Source organism: Podarcis raffonei, chromosome 6, assembly GCF_027172205.1.
Source record: "Podarcis raffonei isolate rPodRaf1 chromosome 6, rPodRaf1.pri, whole genome shotgun sequence".
NCBI classification, from domain to species: Eukaryota; Metazoa; Chordata; class Lepidosauria; order Squamata; family Lacertidae; genus Podarcis; species Podarcis raffonei.
Window position 1 is genome coordinate 30,108,488 of NC_070607.1, and position 26,210 is coordinate 30,134,697.

The window sequence follows — 26,210 nt, forward strand, 5'->3', positions numbered from 1 at the left end:
ATTTAGGTCATTTGCTATCATGCGTGTAAGATTATGGTGCATTGTATAGTTTTATTTTTGGTCTTATTTCTGGTCTGTTGCCTAAAATAAATAAACTGGTTAATGTGAGGTTGAAACCTGGATGTTGGCACTTTGCCTGCTGTAGGAGGGAGCAGGAAGCAAGTTGTGATGTTCCTTCTCATCCTTTACTGTTTTTTTGATTGACATTATTACTATATCCTTCAGGGGTTTTTGTTCCTCTTTAGTACTGACAAAATCCATCAGCTGCCTTTTTTCAGGATTTGGACGTATACAAAATGGAACATGTCATGGCATATATATATTATTAGAATGCAAAACAAAGCAACATATACTCCTCCTTCTATGACCCAAACCCAGGAAATAACAGAAAAGTGAAGAATGGTGATTGAGTTAGTGAATGAGAGAAGGAATTGGGGGGGAAACCACCAGAGACATCCAGAATAGGCAGTAGTCACTGTCAGCACCTCTAATTTGGTTGCCCCATGGCAGCCATTTTGGACTGGTACCCACAGCAGTTTTATCAATATATGAGTAGTGGCATCTTTAAAAAAAAAAAAAAATCCCCGATGAGAATTAGAATTTGGACCAAACACCATTGAATGTAGTGCAGGCATTGTGCCTGTTGTTTATCAGATGTTGCTTCTGCCTGGCAACTGGTGACTGTATCACCAAAACTCACATTGAGGAAGTTGCTGCTCAAATTACTACTAAGAATTTGTAGGTCTCGACATACTGATTCAGAGTGCCGAACACTTTTTAATCACCCCTGTTCTTCCAATTGTAATAATATGTAGAGACTTAATGGTGTAGTCTTATTCAGATTTACTTATTGTGTTCAATGGAGCCTACCTTCTTGCAACTGTGTTTGGGATTGCAGCCACAGAACCATTTTGCATGTTCATTTTCCATGTTGCCTCTTCAACAACTATGACGAAATGTGTGTTTCAGATAATTTCTGGTACTATATTGGTTAAGTTTAAACTAGTTTGCAGAGGCCAGAAATATACAGTGGTGCCTCGCAAGACAAAATTAATTCGTTCCGCGAGTTTTGTCGTCTTGCGATTTTTTTCGTCTTGCGAAGCACGGTGTCGGGAAAGTTTTGGAAAAGCTTCAAAAATCACCAAAGTCTTTAAAAACCTCAAAAAAGGCTACCACACCGCGTTCTATGAGTTGCTCCTCGAAGTCAAGTCGCAACTGTATTAACTGTATTAACGTTTCCGTCTTGCGAAGCAAGCCCATAGGGAAAATCGTCTTGCGAAGCAGCTCAAAAAACAAAAAACCCTTTCATCTAGCGAGTTTTTTGTCTTGCGAGGCATTCGTCTTGCGAGGTACCACTGTATACCGTATTTTTCGCTCTATAAGACGCACCAGACCACAAGACGCACCTAGTTTTTGGAGGAGGAAAACAAGAAAAAAAAATATTCTGAATCTCAGAAGCCAGAACAGCAAGAGGGATCGCTGCGCAGTGAAAGCAGCAATCCCTCTTGCTGTTCTGGCTTCTGGGATAGCTGCGCAACCTGCATTTGCTCCATAAGACGCACACACATTTTCCCTTACTTTTTAGGAGGGAAAAAGTGAGTCTTATAGAGCAAAAAATACGGTACTTTGCTGCATTCTTGTAGATGTGAAACCCAAGTCATCCATTTTAAAAAAAACTCCAGAGGTTCTGACATGGTAAATGCAGGTATTTTGGGACACAATGGCCTACTTAATTAGTTGATTTCCATTATACCATTTTTTTAAAAAAATCGTAATTTTATTAATCTAGATTTTCAAGGTATCTTACAAAAGAGAACATGAAACAAATATAAAACAGATCAAAAACATCAGAAACAAAAACAATTATCGTAGCAACAGTAAACATACAAAAAAAGTAGATATAAATTCAGTTAAAATCCTGGGCACGTTTTAGACATTATACCATGTTGAAGCAAATTATCTGTATCTCCTAAGTAATGATAGCAATCATATGTTGTTGTGGTGATGTAGTGGTTAAGAGCGGTAGTCTCGTAATCTGGGGAACCGGGTTCACGTCTCCGCTCCTCCACATGCAGCTGCTGGGTGACCTTGGGCTAGTCACACTTCTCTGAAGTCTCTCAGCCCCACTCACCTCACAAAGTGTTTGTTGTGGGGCAGGAAGGGAAAGGAGAATGTTAGCCGCTTTGAGACTCCTTAAAGGGAGTGAAAGGCAGGATATCAAATCCAAACTCTTCTTCTTCTTCTTCTTCTTCTTCTTCTTCTTCTTCTTCTTCTTCTTCTTCTTGTTTTTAACTCTTTATTTAATCTCTCAACCACAGGGTCCCAAAGGTGATCCAGGATTCTCCCCAGGACAAGCAAAACGTGGGGAAAAGGTAACTAGTTTAATTTTTTGAGAGCCATCTCCACAAACATTTGAAATCTTGCCGATATTCTTGTACTCATGACATAAAATTTAAGTCTCTCCTGAATGTTTTCAGTAATAAACTACAGGTAGCTTGTTTATACTGGGGGATTTGCAGATTGGAGGAAAACATTTATATTTTATTGTTAGATACAAATCAGAACTAGTGCCAAAGTCAGAGTTGTGTTAAAGCAGACATCAAAAGCAAGTGTGGAAATACCCTTTCTTGCCTTGAAGCTCCATCTGAATCTGTATCTGGAAAACCTAATGACCCTAGCTACATTGTTCAGAAAATGGTGCTAGATCAACACAAATCTCGTTTCAATATGTTCAACGGTGCTCGTGTAAATCAGAGTTCTGGGAAAATAAGATGGGATGGTGGGCAACCTAGCTAAGTCATAGAATGCTCCAGGTTCAATTGGTAGTCTCTTGCTTGAAAAAGTATCCAGGTGGCAATAGAAAAGAATTTTTCCTCACTGGGAATGCCAAGGATTGAACCCTGAACCTTCTGCATGCAAGGCATGTACTGTGCCATGGAGATATGGCTCCTGTATTTTTGTCTTTTGGAGATATTGCTGATGATTTACTCCGGTTCTGTGCATTCTGAATGGTGTTGTGTGGGTTTGCTTGTGTTGAACAGGCTGGAGAGGTGGGAGGCTCCTGTGATGACTCATTGGCTCTATCTTTAGGGAGGGGAACATAGTGGCCTTTATCATGTCTTCCAGCCTTAGACATGCTATGATTTCATCCCTCCCCAATATTGTGACAGGTTACAACAATTGTTTGAATTCTGAAATTACAGGGCGATACAGGACTAATAGGCTTGCCAGGCCTTGTAGGCATCAAAGGTGAAAAGGTAAGGTGTTTTGTTGTTGTTGTTGTTGTTGTTGTTATTATTATTATTATTATTATTATTATTATTATTATTATTATTAACTTTCAGTGCTATTACTGGAAGTCTGCAAACAGAATGCTTGAGGCTTATGTACACACAGAGTTTCAGTGTGTGGAAGGGTTTCCTTACAGACCGGTGCAAAGCTGCCCGTGAATAAGATTGCTAGTGAGCAAACAGAGCTTTGGATCAGAGCTCTAGTTACAGGTAGGTCTGCCATAGCTGAAGCAAAATTTAAAAATTCCTTCCAGTAGCACCTTAGAGACCAACTAAGTTTGTTATTAGTGTGTATCTGAAGAAGTGTGCATGCACACGAAAGCTCATACCAATAACAAACTTAGTTGGTCTCTAAGGTGCTACTGGAAGGAATTTTTTTATTTTTATTTTTTTGGATCAGAGCGTAATTGTTCAGTGACGATTGTGGCTCTCAAGTCTTGATCGATATCTTTTTCCAGAAGCCTTTAAAAAAATAATTTTCCACAAAACCCAATCTACAGAAATGTCAATTTTTTGAATGCGCCAACTTCGGAAATCATAAGATTGTGGGAATTCAGCAAGTGGAATTTTGTTCTAATATTTGATTTTGCAGGGATCTAATGTCCCTTCTGTGACTGATTGCCATGGGAAACTCAAGCTTGTTCTGTTTTAGCTCTTGTCACAGAGGTTAGCTAAATGAACGCTTATGAAAGGCAGTTTCTCCACTGTACGCGGCAGCAAACAAGAAATGGAATCGCAGTTGTTTTAATTTCTCGGCGCTGAAATTTAGTGCTATGGTCATTCGCTTTGTGCCACAGTTGACATGCTTTCTAGGCTGGCAGCATAGAGATCTTTGCCACATCTGTGTGCTAATTTAGCAAATGATATCTACTAACCTTGCTATCAGGAGCTGCTTGTAAAAAGTGAAGCATTTTGAACTGAACAAACTACAGATCTGTCCTTTCCCATTTCCTCTACCATCTGAGTAGAAAATAGCAGGGCCGCCTGTAGATTTACTGGAAGTACGTGCTGCAGTGGTCCTTTAAAAGTTCCAATGTAAGTTATGTTCTAAAACCACAGGGGTGATGCATGTTTATCCATCGAAATAGCTTTCATACATCACAAGAACCAAAATCTTTTAAATGTGCTTTTATTCACTTTACCATAGAGTTTGAGCAGTAATTTCTGTAGTAAATTTTTTTCATGGTGCCTTGGCTACTGTAGAAAAAAAATTTATGAAGTTCAAATATGAGGGGTGATGGGAAGATGAGGGAAAAGTTATTGGCTAAACCAAGCATGTCCAAAGTCCATTTCAGGGGCGTAATCTGACTGGTTTTATCCGGGTCTTGTGGCAGTTTATTTATTGGTGTCAAATCCTAAAAAAGCTCACAAACTTTGGTCAGCCCTCACACATGTTCACTTCTGGCCCTCTTTGAAAAAAGTTTGGGCACCCCTGGGCTAAACAAAAATAACGTGCCGTACAAGGAAATATGTTCTTATTGTTAGGCTTAATGAATCCAATTAAAACATGTTGGTGACCATGTTTTTGTCTCAAGATCTGTTAGTCTGCTATTTATTTTGAGACATAATTTCAAAACTTCCTCACTTCCAAAAACGACGCATGTAGATTATCCCAAAATGGTGTGCGCTGACCAAGACTCTTTAAGTGATCTTAAAGCGAAATTTCATATCATCTCTGCCAGATTGAGGTACAGACTGCAATAGTCACAAATGTGATTTTATGTGAACACTTCTCTATAGTGTCGTCCTATCCTTCAGTCAGTTTCAGAACCTAAAAATGTACTCCACATGGACAGATTTTTTCCCCCTCCAAAATCCTAACATGCCCATTTCTAGTTGCAAATGGAAAATGTGGATGAGCTGTTGATGACATGTTGATGAAGTGTATATACATAAATAGAGTTCATTTTCCATTCAGAGTAATGCAAGAAAACACACACAGACAAAAGTACCCTTCAATGCTTCTTTATATTGCTTAAGCCAATACATCTGGTCTATATTTTGGCAAAAACCGACCTACTTTTTCATGATTACAGCTGCAGTAAACTGTGAAATTAATTAACCATGTTGCAATTAGTTTGTTTTAAAGGTTGCAGACATAATGCAAATTGATATGATCATATTTGTCAGCACGTGCTCCTTTCTTTGCTGACCAAAATAGTTCTCTTAAAGAACCTAAAGTAAATTTAAAATCTGCCTCCTCAAAGCAGCTTTCCCTTGCCTCTCCAAAAGCTAGCTGTGAGAGTCATAGAGGAGACGTTCCCAGAGAGGAATTCAATGCTGCGTTAAGGGCTGCAGCTGAAGTTCTACAGTATATGTGGAAGGCATGCATTTGGGGTTCTTTGGATGTAATTTGGGTGCACTTTTCCTCATGCTGGATGTGAAGTCTGGACTCTATAGACAAAGTTGGGCTGGTTTGACTGTAAAAAGCACCTGAATCAATTTTTTGGAAGCAGCAATTCAAACGTACTGCTCCTCACTGTTGCTTCTAGAATCTATTCCAGACACAGAACAAATATAATATGCTTAATTAAGCAGAACTGTAAGCAAGAGATGAGTTAGCAACTTGAAATATTACAAGACGGAAGCTTAATGTGCAATTGTTACATGGTGGGGGAAATGTTCAATTTGTACATTATCTTGTAAGTAAAACGTTTTAATGTAATTTAGATTTTTTTACATAAAATAATCATGAAATAGAAATAAAATGTTCACTATCAGTTGCATGCGTAGAGGTGTTTTGTTGTGTGTGTGTTTTTAAAGTCCAGAAAATTACAGCCCAGATTATCGAGTTTCAGGGACACTTCTGTGCCTGAATAGAATAGAAAAGTTCAGCGGATGTGCAAAATATACCTCATTTTACGTAATTCGCTTTGCAGTTCACACTTATTTGCATGTGTTTCCTGGTTTTGTTTCCTTGGGGGGGACTCCAATGAGAAGGAGCTGAAACCTAGACCACTCACATTTTTATTTTTTATTTTTACCTATTGCGCTAAAAAAGAAACTAGCCTTTTTTATATTGTGGCTGGCTTCATGTGTGTATGTAAGAACTGGTTGTCAGCACCTGGAATCCTTGGGTGTCTGTCAGGGCACCAGTACCCTGGCAGGTCCCACTCCTGATGCCTGCCCTGGGCCCCTTGCTACATTTTTTCAAGGAGCACTGGGCAGCTGCCATTTTGATTTTCCACAGTGTCTCCCAATGTAGCATGTAGCTCCAGGGTATCATGAGACATGAAAGTGGCCCAGCCCCAGTGAGATGGTGCTGTTTCTGCTGCCTACCAGTGCTGCCAGGTATGCTTGCTAGGGTCACCAGTAGAGGGGAGAGGGGTACATCCAACAGCCATTTTGCCCACCATCCCAAAGCTACCCGTGTGTGTGCGTGCACATGTGTGCGCGCATAACACAAGGTCATTTTTCTACCCACGGTTTGAAAGGTGCTTACAAACAGAATGCCAAGGATTTTGTGCTTTTTGGGGTACAACTGCCGCAACATACCTTGGGCTCTTTTGTATGGAAGAAGAGGGAAATTGGTGAGATGAGCAGGTGGACCCTACAATGGACTGAATTCCTCGCCTCTTATAAGAATAGAAATAGCAAAGTATTGATCAGAGTGTAATTTTGGTTTTTGGGTGATCATAAACTTTCTCAACTCGCATTATTTTCCCAAAGCCAGACAGTAAAATTTGCAGGTTTAGTTCACTTTCTTAAACAGCAGTAATTCTCTATAATACAGTTTAGGACAATGCTGTTTAAGTAGTGAGACAACAGCTTGCATAAGCTGGCTTGTTGAATATTCCAAATTTATTGGAATATTGATGTTTTCTTTTATGTGTGTAAAATTATCTTAATTAATCTTTTTTCCTAGATAGCTTCTTGGAGCTGTCTGTGAAAAACTTCTTTATAGCTACCTCACAGTATTACTCAGAGTGTTGCGAAAAGGATTTGGAATGGGGGGGAAACTGCCTGGACCGGATCCAGCATTCAGTACTTACAAGCAGATTGCTCCTGGAGGTCTTTTTCATCTACATGCTACTTAATGCAAACCTCTGCTTGATTTCAGGTTGGCATATCAAGAAGTTGATAAAGAGTATGGAGATACAAGTCTCTCCCCATTTCTCACCAGTAGACTTGTCTTTTCAGATGCCAGCTGTTAAAACTAAGCTATATTGATATCAGATGAAAATAGGCTTGGCAAAATTTTCTTTGCTTAAGGGTGCGGAGGGGAGGAGGAAGCAGAGTGCCGATACCTGATGTGTGTGTATGATCATTTCAGCATTCATTGAAACATTTATCTTTCATACCTGTAGGGTCCCATGGGGTATCCAGGACCACCGGGGCCACGTGGGGAGCAAGTAAGTAGTCCAGTCGCAATCTGATGCATCTCTTATAATGCATCTCTCATTTAATAAGCACTTTGTGCCAGAGTTTGGGAAAGTGAGGCTGATACCTTAGACAATTTTTGGAGGAACCAAAGTTCAGTGGTAGAGCATCCTTTGCATGAGTAAGGGACTAGTTTCAATCTCTGACAATGCCAGCTAGAAGGATTTCAGAAAAATGGGACTGGGGAAGATTCTGGCATCTGAGCACCACTGCTAGTCACAGTAGATAATTTTGAGCTAGTTGGACCAACCTTCAGATACTTCAGAGACATTTTAGGAATACATGATGTAGCATAGTGGTGGCCAAACTTGGCCCTCCAGCTCTTTTTGGACTACAACTCCCATCATCCCTAGCTAACAGGACCAGTGGTCAGGGATGATGGGAACTGTAGTCCCAAAACAGCTGGAGGGCCAAGTTTGGCCACCATTGATGTAGCAGATGATGTATTGTTGGGTGGTAACTGGAATACCATGAAATGCCACTCAGTGTGAAAGGCTGTACCAGTGAAAAGTAAGGCCTTACTTGGATTGGAGACAGGGATTAGTTATGGTGTTGTTTATTTGTTGCTGTTTTGTCCTCAATTGGGGGGTGGGGAACATTTTTTTTGGCCGTCAGGCCAAATAGGACAGTTGGGCAGGGCTGCCCACCTGTCACATATCTGATGTGACTGGGTGCTTTGAAATCCCAAATTTGGGATATGCACTCAGTCCATCAGGTTTTGTCTCTGCTGCCCATCAGATGGTTTTCCTAGCCACTGCTCCATTGGGAGCACACTTTAAGCCTCCCAAGTTTGCCTTGTCAGACATGCCTCTTCCTGTGCCAGATCTGATGTCATGTACGATGGCAAGTGTGGTTAGTTGGGGAAAAGCCGCCTAGTGGGCCAAGTTTGCCTGCGGACCAGAGATTAATTAGCCCTGCCCTGGATGGAGGTGGTGAATGAGCTGGTTGTAAATTATGCTTAATTCTGCCAGGGTGGGCTATTATTATTATTATTATTTGCAGACCAGGCATTCTTTTTGCAACAAATGGTTGCCTGAGAATCAGCTGTGTTATCTGTATGAGAATAAGGTTCATATGTGGAAAATTGGTAAGGATGTATCTGGGAGACGTCACTGTGTGTGAAACAGGCGAGATCACCTGCAACTATTACATATTACCTAGGTTCCCTTCGCAGTGCTAGACTGGATGCAGGGAGCATCTATCTAGCAGGCAGCTTCTATCCCCAGTTAGTCAAGTTAGAATATTTTCCTGTCTTTAAGCATTTTACAATCTTCTGAAACAGCATTTTCATCAGCGGCAGACAGTGTGATGTGGCTGCATCACTCACATGATCTCTGTTCAGCTGAGTCACTGCAGTATAGCAGGACAGAGGAAAGGGCCTCAGCAAAGTCAGCAAACTATTATGGTGTAACCGCTGTGTCTCTCCCGCTCTTGGTCCCAGGATGCTGCAGTGACTCACTTGGATGCAGGCCAGGTGAATGGTGCAGCCAAGCCATGTTCCCCCCCCCGGCCGATTTTCATTTATTCCAAATTTACATAATCTGCACTCTGTGTATTTTAGAATGATTTGAAAAAATGCAGACTGTGAACTGTGACAGGCGGTGGTGGTACTTTTGCCAGAATTTATTGCAGGTTCAATTCCCTACTTCCCTGACATCCTTGTCCGCTTAGCTGCTCCCATGCAGAAATCTTCTCAGATCACCTCAAATCCTACCACCTAGTGGGGTTTTGAGCCGCAAAAAAGCCATTTAACTTGGCTTCTGAACTATTGCACCGGGGTACCTGACAGCAGACAGCGTTGAGTAAATACTTATGTAGATATTGAAAACCTTCTCACATGGTTCCCCCCACCCCAGTGTAAATAGCAATCGTATGACCAAGCTCAGGCTCATTTTCTGTAATCTGCATTATAAATCACTGTCCCCCGAGGGAATCTTCCATGTTTCACTTTTTCCGAAAAGTGGTCTAACAGTTTCCCTCATGAATCAGCCTGTGTCTCGCATTTCACCACTGAATGTCACGGCCCTCCTCTCTCGCCCACTAACTGTTGAGATACATGTTCCATTGCTTGGTTGAGTTATCATGTTGATGCACAGGATTGACATTTTCTGTAAGTTACGTGAAAGGCAGTCTTGAATTGAACGTTTAGGCCTTACCTACAAGTGAGAAAATGCATTAATTCTTCTTTCCCCCACCCCTTTTCTTCAATTCAGGGAATTCTAGGAATGGCTGGCAACCCTGGGGCTCCAGGTTACCCTGGCAGGCAGGTGCAGTAACTATACTTCAAACCTAAATTATCACATTATTTTTTTACTACATACCCAAATAATCAGATTTTCTTCTTTTGTTAAAAAAATAATAATACAGTCGTGAATACAATCCCACAATAATTTGTCTATTGCTCTATTCTGTTTAAGTTTGTTGGTTTCTTTGCACAGTTTATTCACAGAGCAGTTATAAAAGAATGGACGGTGGTTGCGGCCCATCACCCCCTAGCTCCCTGGGGTGAAAAACTCCCAACATGGCGGCCAGCTGTTGGGGAATTTTCCTGGCTGTCTGCAAGGGATTGTGGGAAATCCTGCCCCTCTCGAATTTAAACTGCCCAATTATGGGCAGGTATGTGTGTGTGTGGAGTCTGGGCGGTAGACTCGACTGGAGAAGTCTTTGTTCTGGTTTGCCACCTAGAGATATAAGCCGTCTGCACCTGAGTATGGTCTAAGTTTGTTCCATAAGTGGAGATTAAAGGCAACATGCAATATAGGAATTAAGACTCCACCAAAGTATGACTGGTGTGTCATTTGTTCACTATGATGGCAGGGACACGTCATGGTAAAATCACAGTTAATGGTTTAATCATGCACAAGGTGATTGCACTCGCTTTCACTTAGTCCAGCTTGCCCCTGGTAGAAACAAACCATGATCCTTGGATTAGCAATATGCCCAAACCAGGGATCACAAGACAAATCTTGGCATATCACCATGTTTTGTAAGTAGCAAAGCAAAGTATGATTCTGGCTTTGGTGTATTGCAAAGATCCTTGAAAGAGATATTATACTAGGTAAAGTGCATATTGAAGAGATGTGGTGTTTTGTGTCAGGATATAGTGTGTGCATTTGTCCTTACACATCTAGAAGTTTTGTGTTCTGGTAAAGTTTATTGATATAAATTAGGCTGGTCACTCTGTTTTTTGTTTTAATTTTTTGGTTTGTCCTATGCAACATTTGTCTTAAACTTCTATGCATAAAGAGATACGTAGATGATAGGCTTTGGTATATTTCCCCCATTGGAGCAACAACCATGTTAATATTTCTTTCCTGCTCTCCTTTTCTTTTGTTTACAGCTCTTTCTCATGCTCCTTTTATGTTTTTGTTTCTCTATGATTCTGAGACACACCTGCCTTCCATCAGAAATGTTAGAAACCAAATAACCAGCTCAGTAGACACTCAGAAGTTACAAAAACTCCTTCTCCCCCACTTTCCCCAACATCTGTCTTGATTCTTGTGGAGGAATAATTATGTGATAAGCCACTTTAGGACAGTAAGAAGCACCTGCTGGTTTTCAACCCCAGTTCTGATGGGAGTATATTTATCAGTACCAGAGTCTATCCAGAATCTGAATCTGGGAGTATGATATTAACAGCTGCCACTAGCGTAGTTTTATTTATATAAAAGCAAAGAGGCAAAACTTGAGTCAGATTCTCAATTCTGGCCAAGCTGAAAGCCTGAAACAAGCATGAACCAAAAACTTTTTTGTTAGGTTCTGTGCCACCCCTGTCAACTTCTTCCCCCAGGCTCTGTGGGTTTAATTCCAAGAAAGCATAAAAGCCTATTTTTAAACTGTAAGGGAGTCTTGGTTCTCACTGACTGAATCTTCTCTCAAAAAGGAGTTTCATGATTAAAAGAGAGCAAAAGACATTACATGGCAAGAACATCTGGCAAAATAACGGCTTACTTTTTTAAGCTGGCCTGTTGCGCTGCCGACTTAAAATCGGCTCCAGGCCTTCTTTGGCAAATCCAGTTATTGTGTGTACACTGAAGGTGTACCAAATATGTAACATGTGCAGAAAATAAGTGCCCTGTGGATGACATACCCAAATCCTTAAGCACATCTGAGAATACTGACGTCCAAGCCCATGAACACCCTTTGTAAAACACGAAATTAAGGCATCGACAGTGTCGGTGTTTCCTGTGGGAAACATCAGTTGTGTTTGTCATGCGAAGTGCCCAGATTGGAGAAAATAAGCAAAGTAGTTACAGCATACAGTTATGTTATCTGTCTTCAGTTCAAGCCATGGTCCAAAATATCCAAGATGGATGCTTCTGCATTACACTTTCCACAACTCTTTGCTTGGGGCCAGTTCCTATAAAAGACAAACAGGTCCTGCTGATTCTTAAAACCTAAACCACCTCAACAACCAGCTCAGTCCTCCACACGCCACTGCTATTGGCCAGCTGAAATCCAGTGACTCGTTATCAGGTGTTAGAGCCAGCTAACCATGCATCCTCCATGTTGTTAACATCTTAATTACAGGTGTCAACAGGAAGAACCAAGATTGGGGCTGTACTTTTCAGAAGCACAGTCATTAACTGCAAAGGAAGCTGAATTAAATGAATAATATGATAGAGCATATCAGTTGCAACTGTCTTTGCAGGCTCATGGGGTGTGTCCAGGAAATAGATCTGGATCCACTTGTAGATCTCTGGGTAGTTTTCAATGAATCCACAAGGCTCTCTGACTTCCAATAAGAAAAAGGCTTTCCTTGCCACAAAAATAATAATGAATAAGAGACTGCTGAGATGAAGAAAGCTTTGGGGGATGGTGTGGTTCAGGACTGGGTTTTTGTGCGAACTTTGTTCTGGTATCGAAAACAAATTCCTAGGCTGAGGGTATAAAAGTTAAAGGGACCCCTGACCATTAGGTCCAGTTGTGGCCGACTCTGGGGTTGCGGCGCTCATCTCGCTTTATTGGCCGAGGGAGCTGGCGTACAGCTTCCGGGTCATGTGGCCAGCATGACTAAGCCGCTTCTGGTGAATCAGAGCAGCGCACGGAAACGCTGTTTACCTTCCCACCGGAGCGGTACCTATTTATCTACTTGCACTTTGACATGCTTTTGAACTGCTAGTTTGGCAGGAGCAGGGACCGAGCAACGGGAGCTCACCCCATCGCGGGGATTCAAACCGCCGACCTTCTGATCGGCAAGTCCTAGGCTCTGTGGTTTAACCCACAGCGCCACCCGCGTCCTACCAGGCTGAGGGTATGTGCCCACCCTCTTGAGTCGCTACTTTGCTCCTGGTTTCTTTTGGTGAATCTCAGAATTCGATCAGAAAACAAAAGTTCACCCAACGAGCTTGAATTCTGTCCACCTAAGAAGGTGGTACAGTATGTACTTTTTCAAGTGTTGGTCATTCAGGTCAAGGAGGTTAAATATTAATCACCATGAATAGCACAGACTGAGGTCCCTCACGGTGGTCCTCAGAGTTTAGGAGAGAGGCACAAAGTGGCTCGCCAACAAGATATGAAGAGTTATGGTTGGTGATGGTTGGTATCCTCACAGTTGGGCTACTGCCAAAAGTTAGCAGTAGGGAACAAAGGGTTATAAATATGGAACAAGTCAAGAACTGAAGAGCCTGCTGAGAACCAGCCCTGGAACAAGAAGAAAAAATACTACTTCAAATGCACTGTACTTTCCCTTCAATATTTGTGTTGGTTTCTTAATTGTTTTTAACCACTGGAACTTTCATAAGCTCGTTAATATGTTAAACGACTCTTTCCATTAAGTCAGTACATACAGAGAGAGACCCAACTAAAACATCCATCGTCATAGACACAGGATTTCCTTAAGACACTTAATATCAGGAACAAAGTTCAATTCCAATGTACACATACAAAGGGGTCAGTTTTATCCCTTAATTTTGGCTTTTGCAGTGATTCTGTGTCTGCTAATTTGTTTCTAATAACTCACAGTCATGAATAGGGGTTATAGCAACAGGATAATAGCCTGCCAGCTCTTCCCAACTATCAAGCACTTTGAATGACTGAAATCAGCATGTTGTTCTGGGAAATGTCTGGAATTGCATCCGAGCTTAAAAGTTTATTAAAAAATGGTTGTGAAGTCATATTAAGCCAAGTCTCTAATTGAAAGGGGGTGAGGTGCAATCCCTGCAAATAATTAACTGAAAGAAAAAGAAAGAAAGTTGCACCCATACCAAGGGAACTATATGTTGTTGTTTTAAAAAAACCCTTTGCAAATTTGATCACATATAGAGAGTTCTGACACAGTCATAATTATTGAAAAAGCATTTTGCCAGTTTTGCAAATGGATAGCTATGGCATTTTAAAATATAGTTTCTCTGTGTATTAAAAATGAAGTAAAAGGCATTTCTTCTTGTGCTAGGGTTTAGCAGGACCAGAAGGTAACCCAGGCCCTAAAGGTGTAAGAGTAAGTAAGCATTTTTAAAGGATTATGACATGCATGACTTTATTTTATTTTTTGCCCATTCACAATGTAGCATGGAACTGCAGATACTTCATCCAGATTTACTATTTTTTCCGCTCACGGGGTCACTCTGTGAGTTATTCACAAACTGTGTTTCATTGACGTTCATGGAAGGGTTTGTTTCATTGTGCTCACAGTCTATCCATGCAAGTGCTCCATCTTTGATTGGAATACAAAGAGAAAGAGACAGACCCTGGAGGGAAATAGCATTGTGTGGATGTGCATGTATGGATGCTGGGCATTTTGTGCCTGAAACAATAGATTTTGTGTTGTTAAGAAGACAGAATGGAAGAATAAAACAGACTTTCCCCACAGTTATCAGGTTTGCAAAACTAAAGGTGTGTTTGGACGATACTTTCCTGATTCCTCCTCTGAACGCAGTAAGGTTGTGAGGAGGTCTTGGGCTTGTGTGCTTCCACCCAGTCCCTCAGTAACTGACCCAGAAGAATGTGAAATCTCCTTTGACCTTGGGTATTAAACTTGCTAAGCAGAAAAGGTCTAAAAGAGTTACGTGTGTGCCATCGAAAAGCGAAGCAATCCATTGTTCTATTTAGAATAGCAATTTTAGCAGAAAGGTGTAACAGTGCAGGGACATGATCAGCGTCCAGTCTCTTACCATAAGGCAATGGTGGCTAATCTGTGTCCCTCAAGCATTGCTGAACCACAACTCCCATTGGGCTCAGCCAGCATGGCTGGTGATGAGGGATGATGGGAGCTGTAGTTCAGTATCTTAAGGGCCATGGGTTAGCTACGCCTGCCACTTGATCTAGGAACTAGTTTGCTCATTTCTTTTACATGGAAGAGGTTACTTCAGATTCTAACGAGTCACTACTGAACTAGTTGAACAGCTAGTCAAGCCAGGACAACAAGCTCTGTAAAGTTAAAGGACTTAAGTGCTGTTTTACACTAAATTTAAGTCAGTGGCCCAACTTACTCAGCATTATCCATCCTGTATTTTGGGTTCCCAGCATCGTTTTCTGGTGTGCATGAAGTTTATTTTTAACTGGAGATGCTGGGAATAGAACGTGGGATCCTTCTACCACTAAGTCTATTCATTTTAATTGCCGATTAGTGGAATATTTTGTGGCAACATCTGAGAAATACGACTCTTTTTCTCAATAAACATTTGCTTGTCACCTTGGTTACTACTGCACAGATTTTGTTTTCCTTTGTGGGTTTTCTTTGTGTGTGTATGTATCATGTGCACAATTGAGAACAGTTGTCTTTAGTTAGAGTTTTCTGTACTGTATTTTGACACTATAAGTATAGACTACTTGGACATACAGATTCAGTTCCTGTTCTGATGCCCTGTTTGAAAAATGCATCAGAATTGATACAATTGGCTGTTAAATTGGTGGGGGAAATTTGGTTATCTTTAAAAGACAATAGGCTGATTGGAAAAAAATAGTTTGGAAGAACAATTCACAAAGTTAAAATTATGCAATTAAAGCTAGGTGTTTCTTCAATATTTGAATTAAAATAACTTTATTCGATCATTCAGCCTTGGAAATAAGTATACAAAAGTTACTAGCCAATGGCAGATTTTAAGATCAATCTCTCCTCATATTAGTCACTCAGTTGTGTCTTAATTTTCTTTTTTAAACAACCCCAGTTCTTGAATCTTTCTTGCCATGGGTAACCAGACAAGTGACTGTTTATTCTTTTGATCAGTTCATTTAATTGCAACAATAGGGTTTTCTCTGCAACATGTTTTCCTCCTTAGTTAAATTGCATGTAGCATTTGGTGCTGGTCATCTATGAGCGTAGCAAATCGTAAGTGACTTTGTGCTGGAAAAACAATTTCTGACCTGCTTATTTCTTTTGTTTATCAAGGGTTTCATTGGGCCCCCTGGTGTAGCAGGACTGCCTGGACCCGAGGGAGAAAGAGTAGGTTTTATGGAATTTTCGCGCATTTATGATAAGAAAGTGCCATGAAATCTAAATGTGACATGCATTTCATAGGACTCTGCCTCACATACACCAAACAGAGGGCCAAACTAGACATGGCATTAAATGGGTCATTTCTCTTAATGTGCACATTTCATAAAATGTAAACAGCTGCTGCAAGGGAGCTCAGTTCTCCAGGAAGTGTAATTTGCCATGCCCTCTCCTTCCTTAATTTAACAACAACAACAACAACAAAATCAATGTGTTTATTCTTATGGCTTTTGGGGTCTATTCTAACCCTATTGACCGAAACAACTGAGAAATGAATGTGAGGTGCTTTGGTTCAAGTAATCCCTTTGGATGCTGTTTAAATTTATTACTGCCTGCCCACTGCCCACGCTTGTGCCCCAGAAAGGTCACTTCAGTGCTGCTAATGCAGCAAAAACAACGACACAGGAGGCAGCACTTATGAGTTACCAGTCTCTGTAGCCATAGTGGGTGCTGTGATTCTCCAGCAGTTTGACTCCACCTCTGGAGGCGAACTCCATCGTCTTTCGGGACAGACAGATGCCAACATTTCTACATATACTTAGATATCTGGTCTTTCATTGTCCCTTGAGCACAGAGGCAAGAATTTGTCTATTTTTGCAATAGACAAATTACTCAAATTTTTTTTGACGTCAATACAAATGGAGCCAATTAGGAGCCAATAGTACCCACAGGTGTATATCTCCACCCCTACGCCACCCCACCCCCCAAAAGATAGCTATTATTTTGTGCACAGTTTACTAATTTGGCTTTTGGGATCAGTATTTGCCAGCAGCCTCATGTTCTAAATCTGTGTGGAGTCATTCTTTCAGTGAGTCAGCACCTATGCTTTGAAACTGCTTGCCTATTAGGTAGGCCCCTTTTAATATAATGTTTTAGATGTCTACTAAAAAAACTTTATTTCAGCAGGACGTATAGTTTAGTTACTCATACTTGTTTTTAAATTTTGCTAATTTTAGCTGCATATTATTGAAAATTATTATGCTGTTTCATATACCGTATTTTTCCCTCTATTACACGCAGATTTTTTCTCCTAAAAAGTAAGGGAAAATGTCTGTGCGTGTTATTGAGCGAATGTGTGGTCCCTGGAGCTGACAAGCGCGAGTGAAGGCATAAATCAGGCAAATATCAAATTGTCCGGAGAAGGGAGGAAAGGAGGAAGTTGCTGCTTTCCTGCATTCTGCCTCAGGGTCTTACTGCCCACCCGCTTCTGTTTCCTTACTGTGTTTGCTCAAACGGAACAAAGAGCAGAGAAAACCCCTCCCCTCCAGGCAATTCCTTTCCGTGCGTCTGGGACTCGAAGGCAACATGCAGGTTGGGGGGGGGAGAGAGAGAGAGCTGGCTGGCTTGTGGGGGGGGGACTTTTGCCTTCCTTTCCTCCCTCCGGTAAAACCCCTCTCCTGCATTCTTAGCCAGCTGCTTCTCTGCACACCCTTCTCCTTGTCGCTTCTATGTTTTTCCTTCCCTCCCTACTTAAAACGTGGTTCCAATCACGGATCCACATGGATCCTCAGGATCTTTGCATTGAGTCACCCCAAATTCACCATCAGATCACATAGCAATGATCTGATGCAAAAACAGGGCTGCAATGGTGCAAAAACATGGTTACAAAGCACGGATCCACATGGATCCTCAGGATCTTTGCATTGGGTCACCCCAAATTCACCATCAGATCACATAGCATGTCCATGGCTACAGCCTGCACCAAAAAAATCACGCACCCACTGTTGCCTGGGGCTGCAATGGTACAAAAACGTGGTTACAAAGCATGGATCCACATGGATCCTCAGGATCTTTGCATTGGGTCACCCCAAATTCACCATCAGATCACATAGCATGTCCATGGCTACAGCCTGCACCAAGAAAATCACGCACCCACTGTTGCCTGGGGCTGCAATGGTACAAAAACGTGGTTACAAAACATGGATCCACATGGATCCTCAGGATCTTTGCATTGGGTCACCCCAAATTCACCATCAGATCACATAGCATGTCCATGGCTACAGCCTGCACCAAAAAAATCACGCACCCACTGTTGCCTGGGGCTGCAATGGTGCAAAAACGTGGTTACAAAGCACAGATCCACATGGATCCTCAGGATCTTTGCATTGGGTCACCCCAAATTCACCATCAGATCACATAGCATGTCCATGGCTACAGCCTGCACCAAAAAAATCACGCACCCACTGTTGCCTGGGGCTGCAATGGTGCAAAAACGTGGTTACAAAGCACAGATCCACATGGATCCTCAGGATCTTTGCATTGGGTCACCCCAAATTCACCATCAGATCACATAGCATGTCCATGGCTACAGCCTGCACCAAGAAAATCACGCACCCACTGTTGCCTGGGGCTGCAATGGTACAAAAACGTGGTTACAAAGCATGGATCCACATGGATCCTCAGGATCTTTGCATTGGGTCACCCCAAATTCACCATCAGATCACATAGCATGTCCATGGCTACAGCCTGCACCAAAAAAATCACGCACCCACTGTTGCCTGGGGCTGCAATGGTGCAAAAACGTGGTTACAAAGCATGGATCCACATGGATCCTCAGGATCTTTGCATTGGGCTACCCCAAACTCACCGTCAAATCACATGTCTGTGGCCGCAGCATGAAGCACAAAAATGATACATCCACTGTTTCATTCAGAATTTTTTTTTCTTGTTTTCCTCCTCTAAAAACTATGTGCGTGTTATGGTCAGGTGCGTGTTATCGAGCGAAAAATACGGTATGCCACTTAGATTTTGTTAAAAAATAAATAAGCAGGCTATAAACGTTATGGAATTAATTGATTTATTAATTAAAGATTGTAAACAAATAACAAGAACAGTAATAGAAACAAACTGCATTAACAAGAGCCTGCAACTTTAATTCAAGGATTCTATTCTGTGACTTTTTTGTTTCAGGGCACCCCTGGTTTACCTGGAAAAAGAGGTCCTAAAGGGAGACAGGTAAAGTGCCTCAATGTTTCATTAATTAATTAATTCAGTCTTTATTGGCATAACGGGCCAATGTTTTATTCACTTAGTTTGCTGCTTGTTTAGTTTGATTGGTTGTTCCCTTTTATATTCTGTCTTAAGAATGTTAAAATGCTGCTTTCCTCAGCTTTTTTTTTAAAAAAAAATTAGTTTTGTCCTGGAGGAAAGGTTTCTTATTAAAAGGATGTTCTGTACAAAGGCCAGAAAAAGAAAAATAAAGGGGGGGGGAGTAGAGGACTGTAACAAAGAGCAGAAGGGTGCAGACAGAATGGAGGAGACCTCAGGATTTTGGAAAGAGCAAATAACATTTTAACCTCCCCACTTTAGTTGTAAAACCTTGCTTCGAGAACAACTTAGCTTTATCAAAGTAGTGCTTCTTGCTGTCTCAAAGACCTATGCAGTGAGAGACAGCACGAGAGGTAGCGCTCTGTGAAATAACAATAATAATAATAATAATAATAATAATAATAATAGTAGTAGTAGTAGTAGTAGTAGTAGTAATAGTAATTTTTTTATACCCCAGCCACTCTGGGCGGCTTCCAACAAAATATTAAAATACAGTAATGCATCAAACATTAAAAGCTTCCCTAAACAGGACTGCCTTTAGATGTCTTCTAAAACTCTGGTAGTTGTTGTTCTCTTTGACATCTGGTGGGAGGGCGTTCCACAGGGTGGGTGCCACTACCGAGAAGGCCCTCTGCCTGGTTTCCTGTAACTTGGCTTCTCGCAGTGAGGGAACTGCCAGAAGGCCCTCGGCACTGGACCGAGGCCGTAGGGTTGCTCCTAAAGAAAGATTCGGCATTTGAAATGCATCAGGCTAGTTTAAATGATGAGGAGAGCCATTCCCATGCACCTTTCTCCATGTGTGAATTACACTCCTTGAAATCCAAAAAGCAGCTGTAGTAGTTTTGTGGTGCCTGGCTTGCCCACCTGGGCCGTAATAGCTCCTGAGATAGATCTGATTTCCACTCCCCGCCATTATACAGGTTGATGTACTGCTTTCAAAATCGTCTTGGCTCCATCTTGGTTACTCTTTTGCTACCGTTTCATAGGCAGTAGCATTAGAACGTCAGACTTTAGGAGTGAAAAAGGGGATTCTGCTAAGAGAGCAGTTGTGATTAGTACTTCAAATATTCTTGGCATACGTGAAGTGGAACAAAATATTAAACTGGTTAGCTTTATTATTAAGAAAATTATAGGGTCTGAGCTACAAGCGTTTTTAATATTCTGAATGTATAGTATGTTTAAATAAGAAACACTCTGTTATTCAAAACATATGTATCAAGTTTCTTTTCCACATTATGTATATTATATGAAAACTGGCATGTTTTACTGTATTTGAAAGTTATTGCCAATCGTATTATATTTGATACACAGAATTTTTGCAAACGTTATATTTGGTCGGGAGAATAAATTATATGAGGGCTTTCTTATATGTGGAATTATTCTATACAGCTAGAAGTCAATCTGATGTAGGACACTTCATAAATTGAATTTATAGTTTTCCAGTTTAACTCACTGTAGCTGCAAGAACAATCAATCATAGTTCCTAGTAAAATATTAATAGACTTCCTCCTAGGGATGTTCTACAGAAGCCCAGCAACTGGTACTATTTAATGCTAAAGAACAGTGTACCACCTGAATTGTTACAGGGATGTTTAAAATGTAATGGGAGATAACACTTTTAAAAAAGACAAATCCTGACAGTGGCTCATGGGAGATTTAGGCTGGCATCTGAAGAGTTATTTTTGTATCTCCAAAAGTTTTTGGACTGTTATTGTAATAATTTTTTAGCAGAGGACTGTCTCTTTGCTGCCATGCCTTATCAGATACTGCTTTTGAAAGCAGCCTCAGGTGTCAAAAGAGAATGGCTATAGTAGAGTATCGTTCAAGGAACACAACTTGAAAGCACCCCTGGGAACGCAGAGCTAGCAATGTAATTCTTTGGATCCTGATTTTTAGGACTTCTCAGTTTTCTGAACAGTGTTGGATTTAAAACAACACCGACCGATATTTGAGAATTAAAGAATTGCCTTGCTGTAGCAGTTCATAGCAGTATGAATAGAATCGTGCTCTGTTCTGGTCTTAGCTTTGTTTTGTCTTGCTTTTTTATATATAATGCTGACTTGTTTTAAATTGGCATGGCGTGGAGTTGCAGTGGTTGACTGATTGCTGTCACGGTAAAAGTTGATTCCCAGGGGGTCATTAACACAATAAGGATACAGATATTTATCCAGAGAAACACTCAAAAAGGAGTTCCTACTTCCCCACTTGCTTCCAGTAGCAAATGCTGTGGTTTGGCAGTCACCTGACCTCTAGTTGGTTGTGTCACTACTGGTTACCAGGAGGTAGAGGGGAAGGGGTGAGGCAGTGGTGAGGTCAGTGTGGCACAAATGGATATAATATGCATGGGTTGCTTGTTCATGCATGTGTGTGGGTTGTTTGATTACTCTTGAAGACTATACACTTGAGGAGGATTCATGCAACCCCCTCAATGCACCGAAATAAGGTTTGTGCATTCAAGTTACATCAGAAGGAGAACCACTCATGTAGTGCTCCTCCACATGAGGAGGAACCCCATTCCAATTTTGAACATGTGGATGTGGGGGCACTGGCGGAGGAAGAGGGGTGCAGGGGGAGCGCACCGCCCCCGGCAGCATGATCCTGGTAGGGTGCCATCGGGGCTGCCCCCCGCCCACGCTGGGTGCCACGCCCTTGCGGGCAGTGCACCACACCCCCAGGACACGCGCCATGCCTCTGCGGGCGGTGCGCCATGCCCCCAGAATGCGTGTCACACCCCTGCAGGTGGCACGCCACACCCCCAGGACTCGTGCCAGCCCCGTCCCCACCTGCTCTCCACACCCCCAGTGCCGGAGCATGAAGCTCCACCACTGTGAGGCAGAAAATGTGGTAGCAGTCCATGCAAGTCATCACTGGAAGCTGCCAGCCTGATGTTGTTGACTCAGTGTGCAGCAGCTGTGAAAAAAGATTAATTCGACATTGGGGGTCGTTAGGAAAAGGTTTTTTGTGGGGGGAAATGCCTATATCATAATGCTGTTGTTCAAATCTGTGGTGCAACCCTACTTGCGTATAGTTCTTGTTTTCCTCACCTCAAAAATGATACGGCAGAGCTGAAAAAAGTTTGTCAAAGGGCAACCCAAACGATCAAACAGTTGTAGAACTCCCCTGTGAGGAAAGGTGGCAATGTTTAGGGGTTTAAAGTCTAGAAAAACGGTGAGCACGAGGGAGCAGAGGGATATAAAATTATGCTTCATGTGTAAGAAGTGGCTAGGGAGAAACTTCTCTGTCTTGAAATGCTAACATCAAGCTGAATGTTGAAAGGTTCAAGCCAGATGGCAGAAAGTACTTATTCACATAGTGCATAGTTAAAACTATGGCATTTACTCTCACAAAAAGTGGTGGTAGCCACAAATCTGTACAGCTTTAGAAGAGTGTTAGCCAAACTCATGGGGGATAAGGCAATCAGAGGCGTCGTAGGCTGCATGCTTCTGAATAGCAGTGGCTGGAAACTACAGGAGAGAAGAGTCCTGTTGTGTTCAGGTCTTGCTCGCAGGTCTACCACAGGCATCTGATTGGCTACTGTGAGAACAGGATTTAGACAAGATGGCCTGATATGCTGGGGCTCTTACGTTCTTTATGTGGGAATCAGGCTGTTAGAGCTGGAAAGCCGATAAGAGACTAAATTAGTAAATCAATAAATAACCCCCAAACACTATTTGGTTTGAAGATTCCTAAGAGCAAGTCCCCCCCCCCAAGCTTACTCTCAACATATAATGTTAAATATGCACTCATATATGCTGTGACTCCTAACAAAACTATTGGTGATGTTTTAACCAGGGATTACCAGGTGATATTGGAAATAGAGGCCCCCCTGGTCCTGATGGAAGTCCTGTAAGTATGATATCATGCGACAGAAAACAATAATGGAATTTTCGAGGTTATTCAGTCTCTGACAACCTGTAAGAGGCGTTGCTCCAGGATTATAACACATTCCTATCTATAAGAGGTTCCATTTACCTAATATGAGGTTAACCTCTCTCAGTATCTGGGTTGGAGAGATTGAGCATCCTAGGTCCTTATGTTTTCAGAGCGACATTTTAAGGTCAAGCTAAATGCCAAGTTGAATGCATGATTGTGTTTCTGTATCTTTAACCTAATAACAGCCTTGGAGCGATTGGCATGCAATATGGGAGGAGAAAGGGAACTTCACCTCACTCCTCATGCTATTCTTATTCTTTTTTTTCTTTTTTTTTGCCTTGTGCCTTGTGACAGGGACACGGGTGAGCTACTGGGGATGCAAATAGCAGAATCCCCCCCCCCAAATGCCAGGGGCATTGTTCAGGAATGGTCCAGAAGGCCCAAGGTGTTTTGTTTTGTGCCCCACATCTCATGTCTTTCCCCCTGCTCAATAACAACAACAACAACAACAACAACAACAACAACAACAACTTTGCATACATGCACACTGCAAAGAGCAGTGCTAGTGTGATCCCAGCCACCCATCATCTTAATTTACCCAGAGGCACTTATTTCCGCTTTAATATGTACGTGAGCAGCAGTTCTTAGGGGTCCAGAAATTACTAGGAAGGTCCAATTCACAAACAGTGTACCAGGCTTAGAAAATCCTGCTAGCATTGCATAGCTCGGAGATAGCCCTGGTAGCCAGAGTTCATCCTAAATTTCCACATATGTGCATATATATATATATATATATATATATATATATATGTATGCAAATTTGTGTCATGAGTCTGTGTGCAGAGTGTTTTAAGCATCTGAAAGCTACACAACTGCTGAAGGTGAATGGCAGTGTTTTTCTTCAGGAGAAGAATATTATGTGGATGTATTCGTCCCTTTTCTCTTATGTTGCAGTCCCACTCCAAATCAGGGCCTCCCATGACTGTTGCATTATTATTATTATTATTATTATTATTATTATTATTATTATTAATACAGATAGACAGATTAGGTCAAACATTTTACTTCTTAGGGATGTCATCAGAAAGAAGGCAAGTGATTCCTTGGTTGTATTCATGATAGACCCTTATAACAGTAGCTGCTGTTGTGGAGCTGTGGACCCACGCTCCTGATCGCGGCATCATTGCAGAGCCAATCCACCACTCCTGCCACTGCCTGACCTCAGTGTTGCCCCACTTCGGTCCCACCCAGGGAAGGTGCAGCAGTGCTGATATTGGGAGGGCATCTCTGTCACTCAGCTCCACCAAGCCAGCCACTGCAGCTCTGTAGCAGCTGAACACTTGAACTAGGACTTATGAAGAATGTCGTCCTGGATGGCTAGGAATTCACAGCAATCTGAGTTTGTAGTCTGGGATGCTGCAAGCACTGGACACCGTCAGAGCATTTTATGGGGGCTTCTTAATAATTGCTTATATCAGAATTAGTTTGTTGTGGGGTTCGTTTTGATAAGTAAAGAAAATACCTTGGACCTTTGGCCCTGTAAGAAGCCTGAGCTAACTGCTAGCAGCTGCTTCTTTATAAATGCTCAGATAAAATATTTTGCAAATGCTGCTGCAGAATAAACAGTTTAATTAAAGAATCAAACTTGGCAGAACCTGGATTCCAAGAAAGAGAGAGAGACACACAAAAACTATTCAGTGCAACTGAGAACGTTTATATAGAAGAAGAAGAAGAAAAGTCAATAAATCCGTTTGCAAAGGAGTTCCTTCTAATTGTCTGTGACAGCTGCTGCTATCGAACAACCAGTCAAGCCTGCCCCGCAGGGTTGGTTCAGGCAAGCTGCCAAACCTGCAGCTGCTGCGGTGGGGAGGGTTGCAGATGCTATTGCACCTACTGTAGGAAAAATGTGGGATGGCTCAGAAGCTAATGCAGGCTTCCTCCAAACTCTGACATTAGAACTTGAGCAGCTGGTAATGAAGAGAAACCTATGTTTAAAACATACCTAGATGTCATAGGTATAACCAGCACTTTGGATAAGACACAGATAAAGGCAACTACAGATCTCTCCTTGTACAGTGGTACCTCGGGTTACAGACGCTTCAGGTTATGGACTCTGTTAACCCAGAAATAGTGCCTCAGGTTAAGAACTTTGCTTCAGGATGTGAACAGAAATCGTGCTCTGGCAGCGCGGCGGCAGCAGGAGGCCCCATTAGCGAAAGTGGTGCTTCAGGTTAAGAACAGTTTCAGGTTAAGAATGGACCTCCAGAACGAATTAAGTACTTAACCCAAGGTACCACTGTACCATTTGCAAATGTGCCCACAGGCCCCAAACATTGGCAACCCTTGCCATATGCTCTCCTCTGCCCCACGTGTTCTGCTATAATAGAGCAAATGCTTGTCTAAAGAATAGTTTTAGGTATAGTTGCCTTTCTACATCACCATTTTAAAAATAGGAACTGGAAAGAGGGTATACCAACTCCATGATACAGATTTGGCCACCTGAGTAGTTGTTTAAAGTGCCAATGAATGGAGGAAACAAACAAAACAAAACAAAAACCCTCTCTGTGGTTCTTTGTGGCTTAATAGCACATGAGACTGCAAATCAAGAAGTCCCTGGTTCGAATCACGCTTCAACTTTTGATGTCACTTAATCCTTTTGGATCTTATTAAGTCCCCCTCTAAAACACGCCCCCACGTCAATCATCTGCCATATGGGAATAATACTATTGGTTTTTCCTGCAGGGTGGTGGAAGGGTGTGTGTGGAATGCTTTGAACACTTACAGTGAATGTGAACTATCATCATTATTTGAAAAATAATGTTGATTGTGAGGTAGAAATTATTGTAACTGTGCAGCAGAATTGTCAGCCCCCCTACAGGTAAACCTCCACCACCATCACAGATCCTTGAGTGCAGCAGTGTGGTCTGCATGACAATAAATAGAAAAAAATGTATATTTCACACATTGAGGGGTGTTGCAATCAACAGCGAATCCTCAGAGCTGCAAAATGGAAATGTGTGAATCAATAACCTCGATTCCGTTGCATACTGAACAGATAAAGCAGCATATAAATGGAAAGACCGAGCAAAGCACCTTTTTGCGCAGAGTGTGGAATTTGCTGCCACAAAAATCACATGCCCAGATCCATGAAAGGTGGGGTGTCAGAGCAAGAAATGGCACAGAGA

The 26,210-nt window shown here is 41.8% G+C and overlaps 1 protein-coding gene across 4 annotated transcripts in view; it reads left to right on the forward strand.

Moving 5' to 3' along the window:
* Positions 1 to 26,210, forward strand: part of COL24A1 (collagen type XXIV alpha 1 chain) — a 164,700-nt gene that overhangs the window by 35,116 nt on the left and 103,374 nt on the right. For all 4 annotated transcript variants that reach the window (XM_053391866.1, XM_053391864.1, XM_053391865.1 and 1 more), the window contains exons 6-13: positions 2,319 to 2,372; positions 3,204 to 3,257; positions 7,598 to 7,642; positions 9,884 to 9,937; positions 14,065 to 14,109; positions 16,000 to 16,053; positions 19,015 to 19,059; positions 22,945 to 22,998. In XM_053391866.1, the coding sequence (XP_053247841.1) occupies positions 2,319 to 2,372; positions 3,204 to 3,257; positions 7,598 to 7,642; positions 9,884 to 9,937; positions 14,065 to 14,109; positions 16,000 to 16,053; positions 19,015 to 19,059; positions 22,945 to 22,998 (405 nt within the window). The remainder of the gene's footprint in view (positions 1 to 2,318; positions 2,373 to 3,203; positions 3,258 to 7,597; positions 7,643 to 9,883; positions 9,938 to 14,064; positions 14,110 to 15,999; positions 16,054 to 19,014; positions 19,060 to 22,944; positions 22,999 to 26,210) is intronic.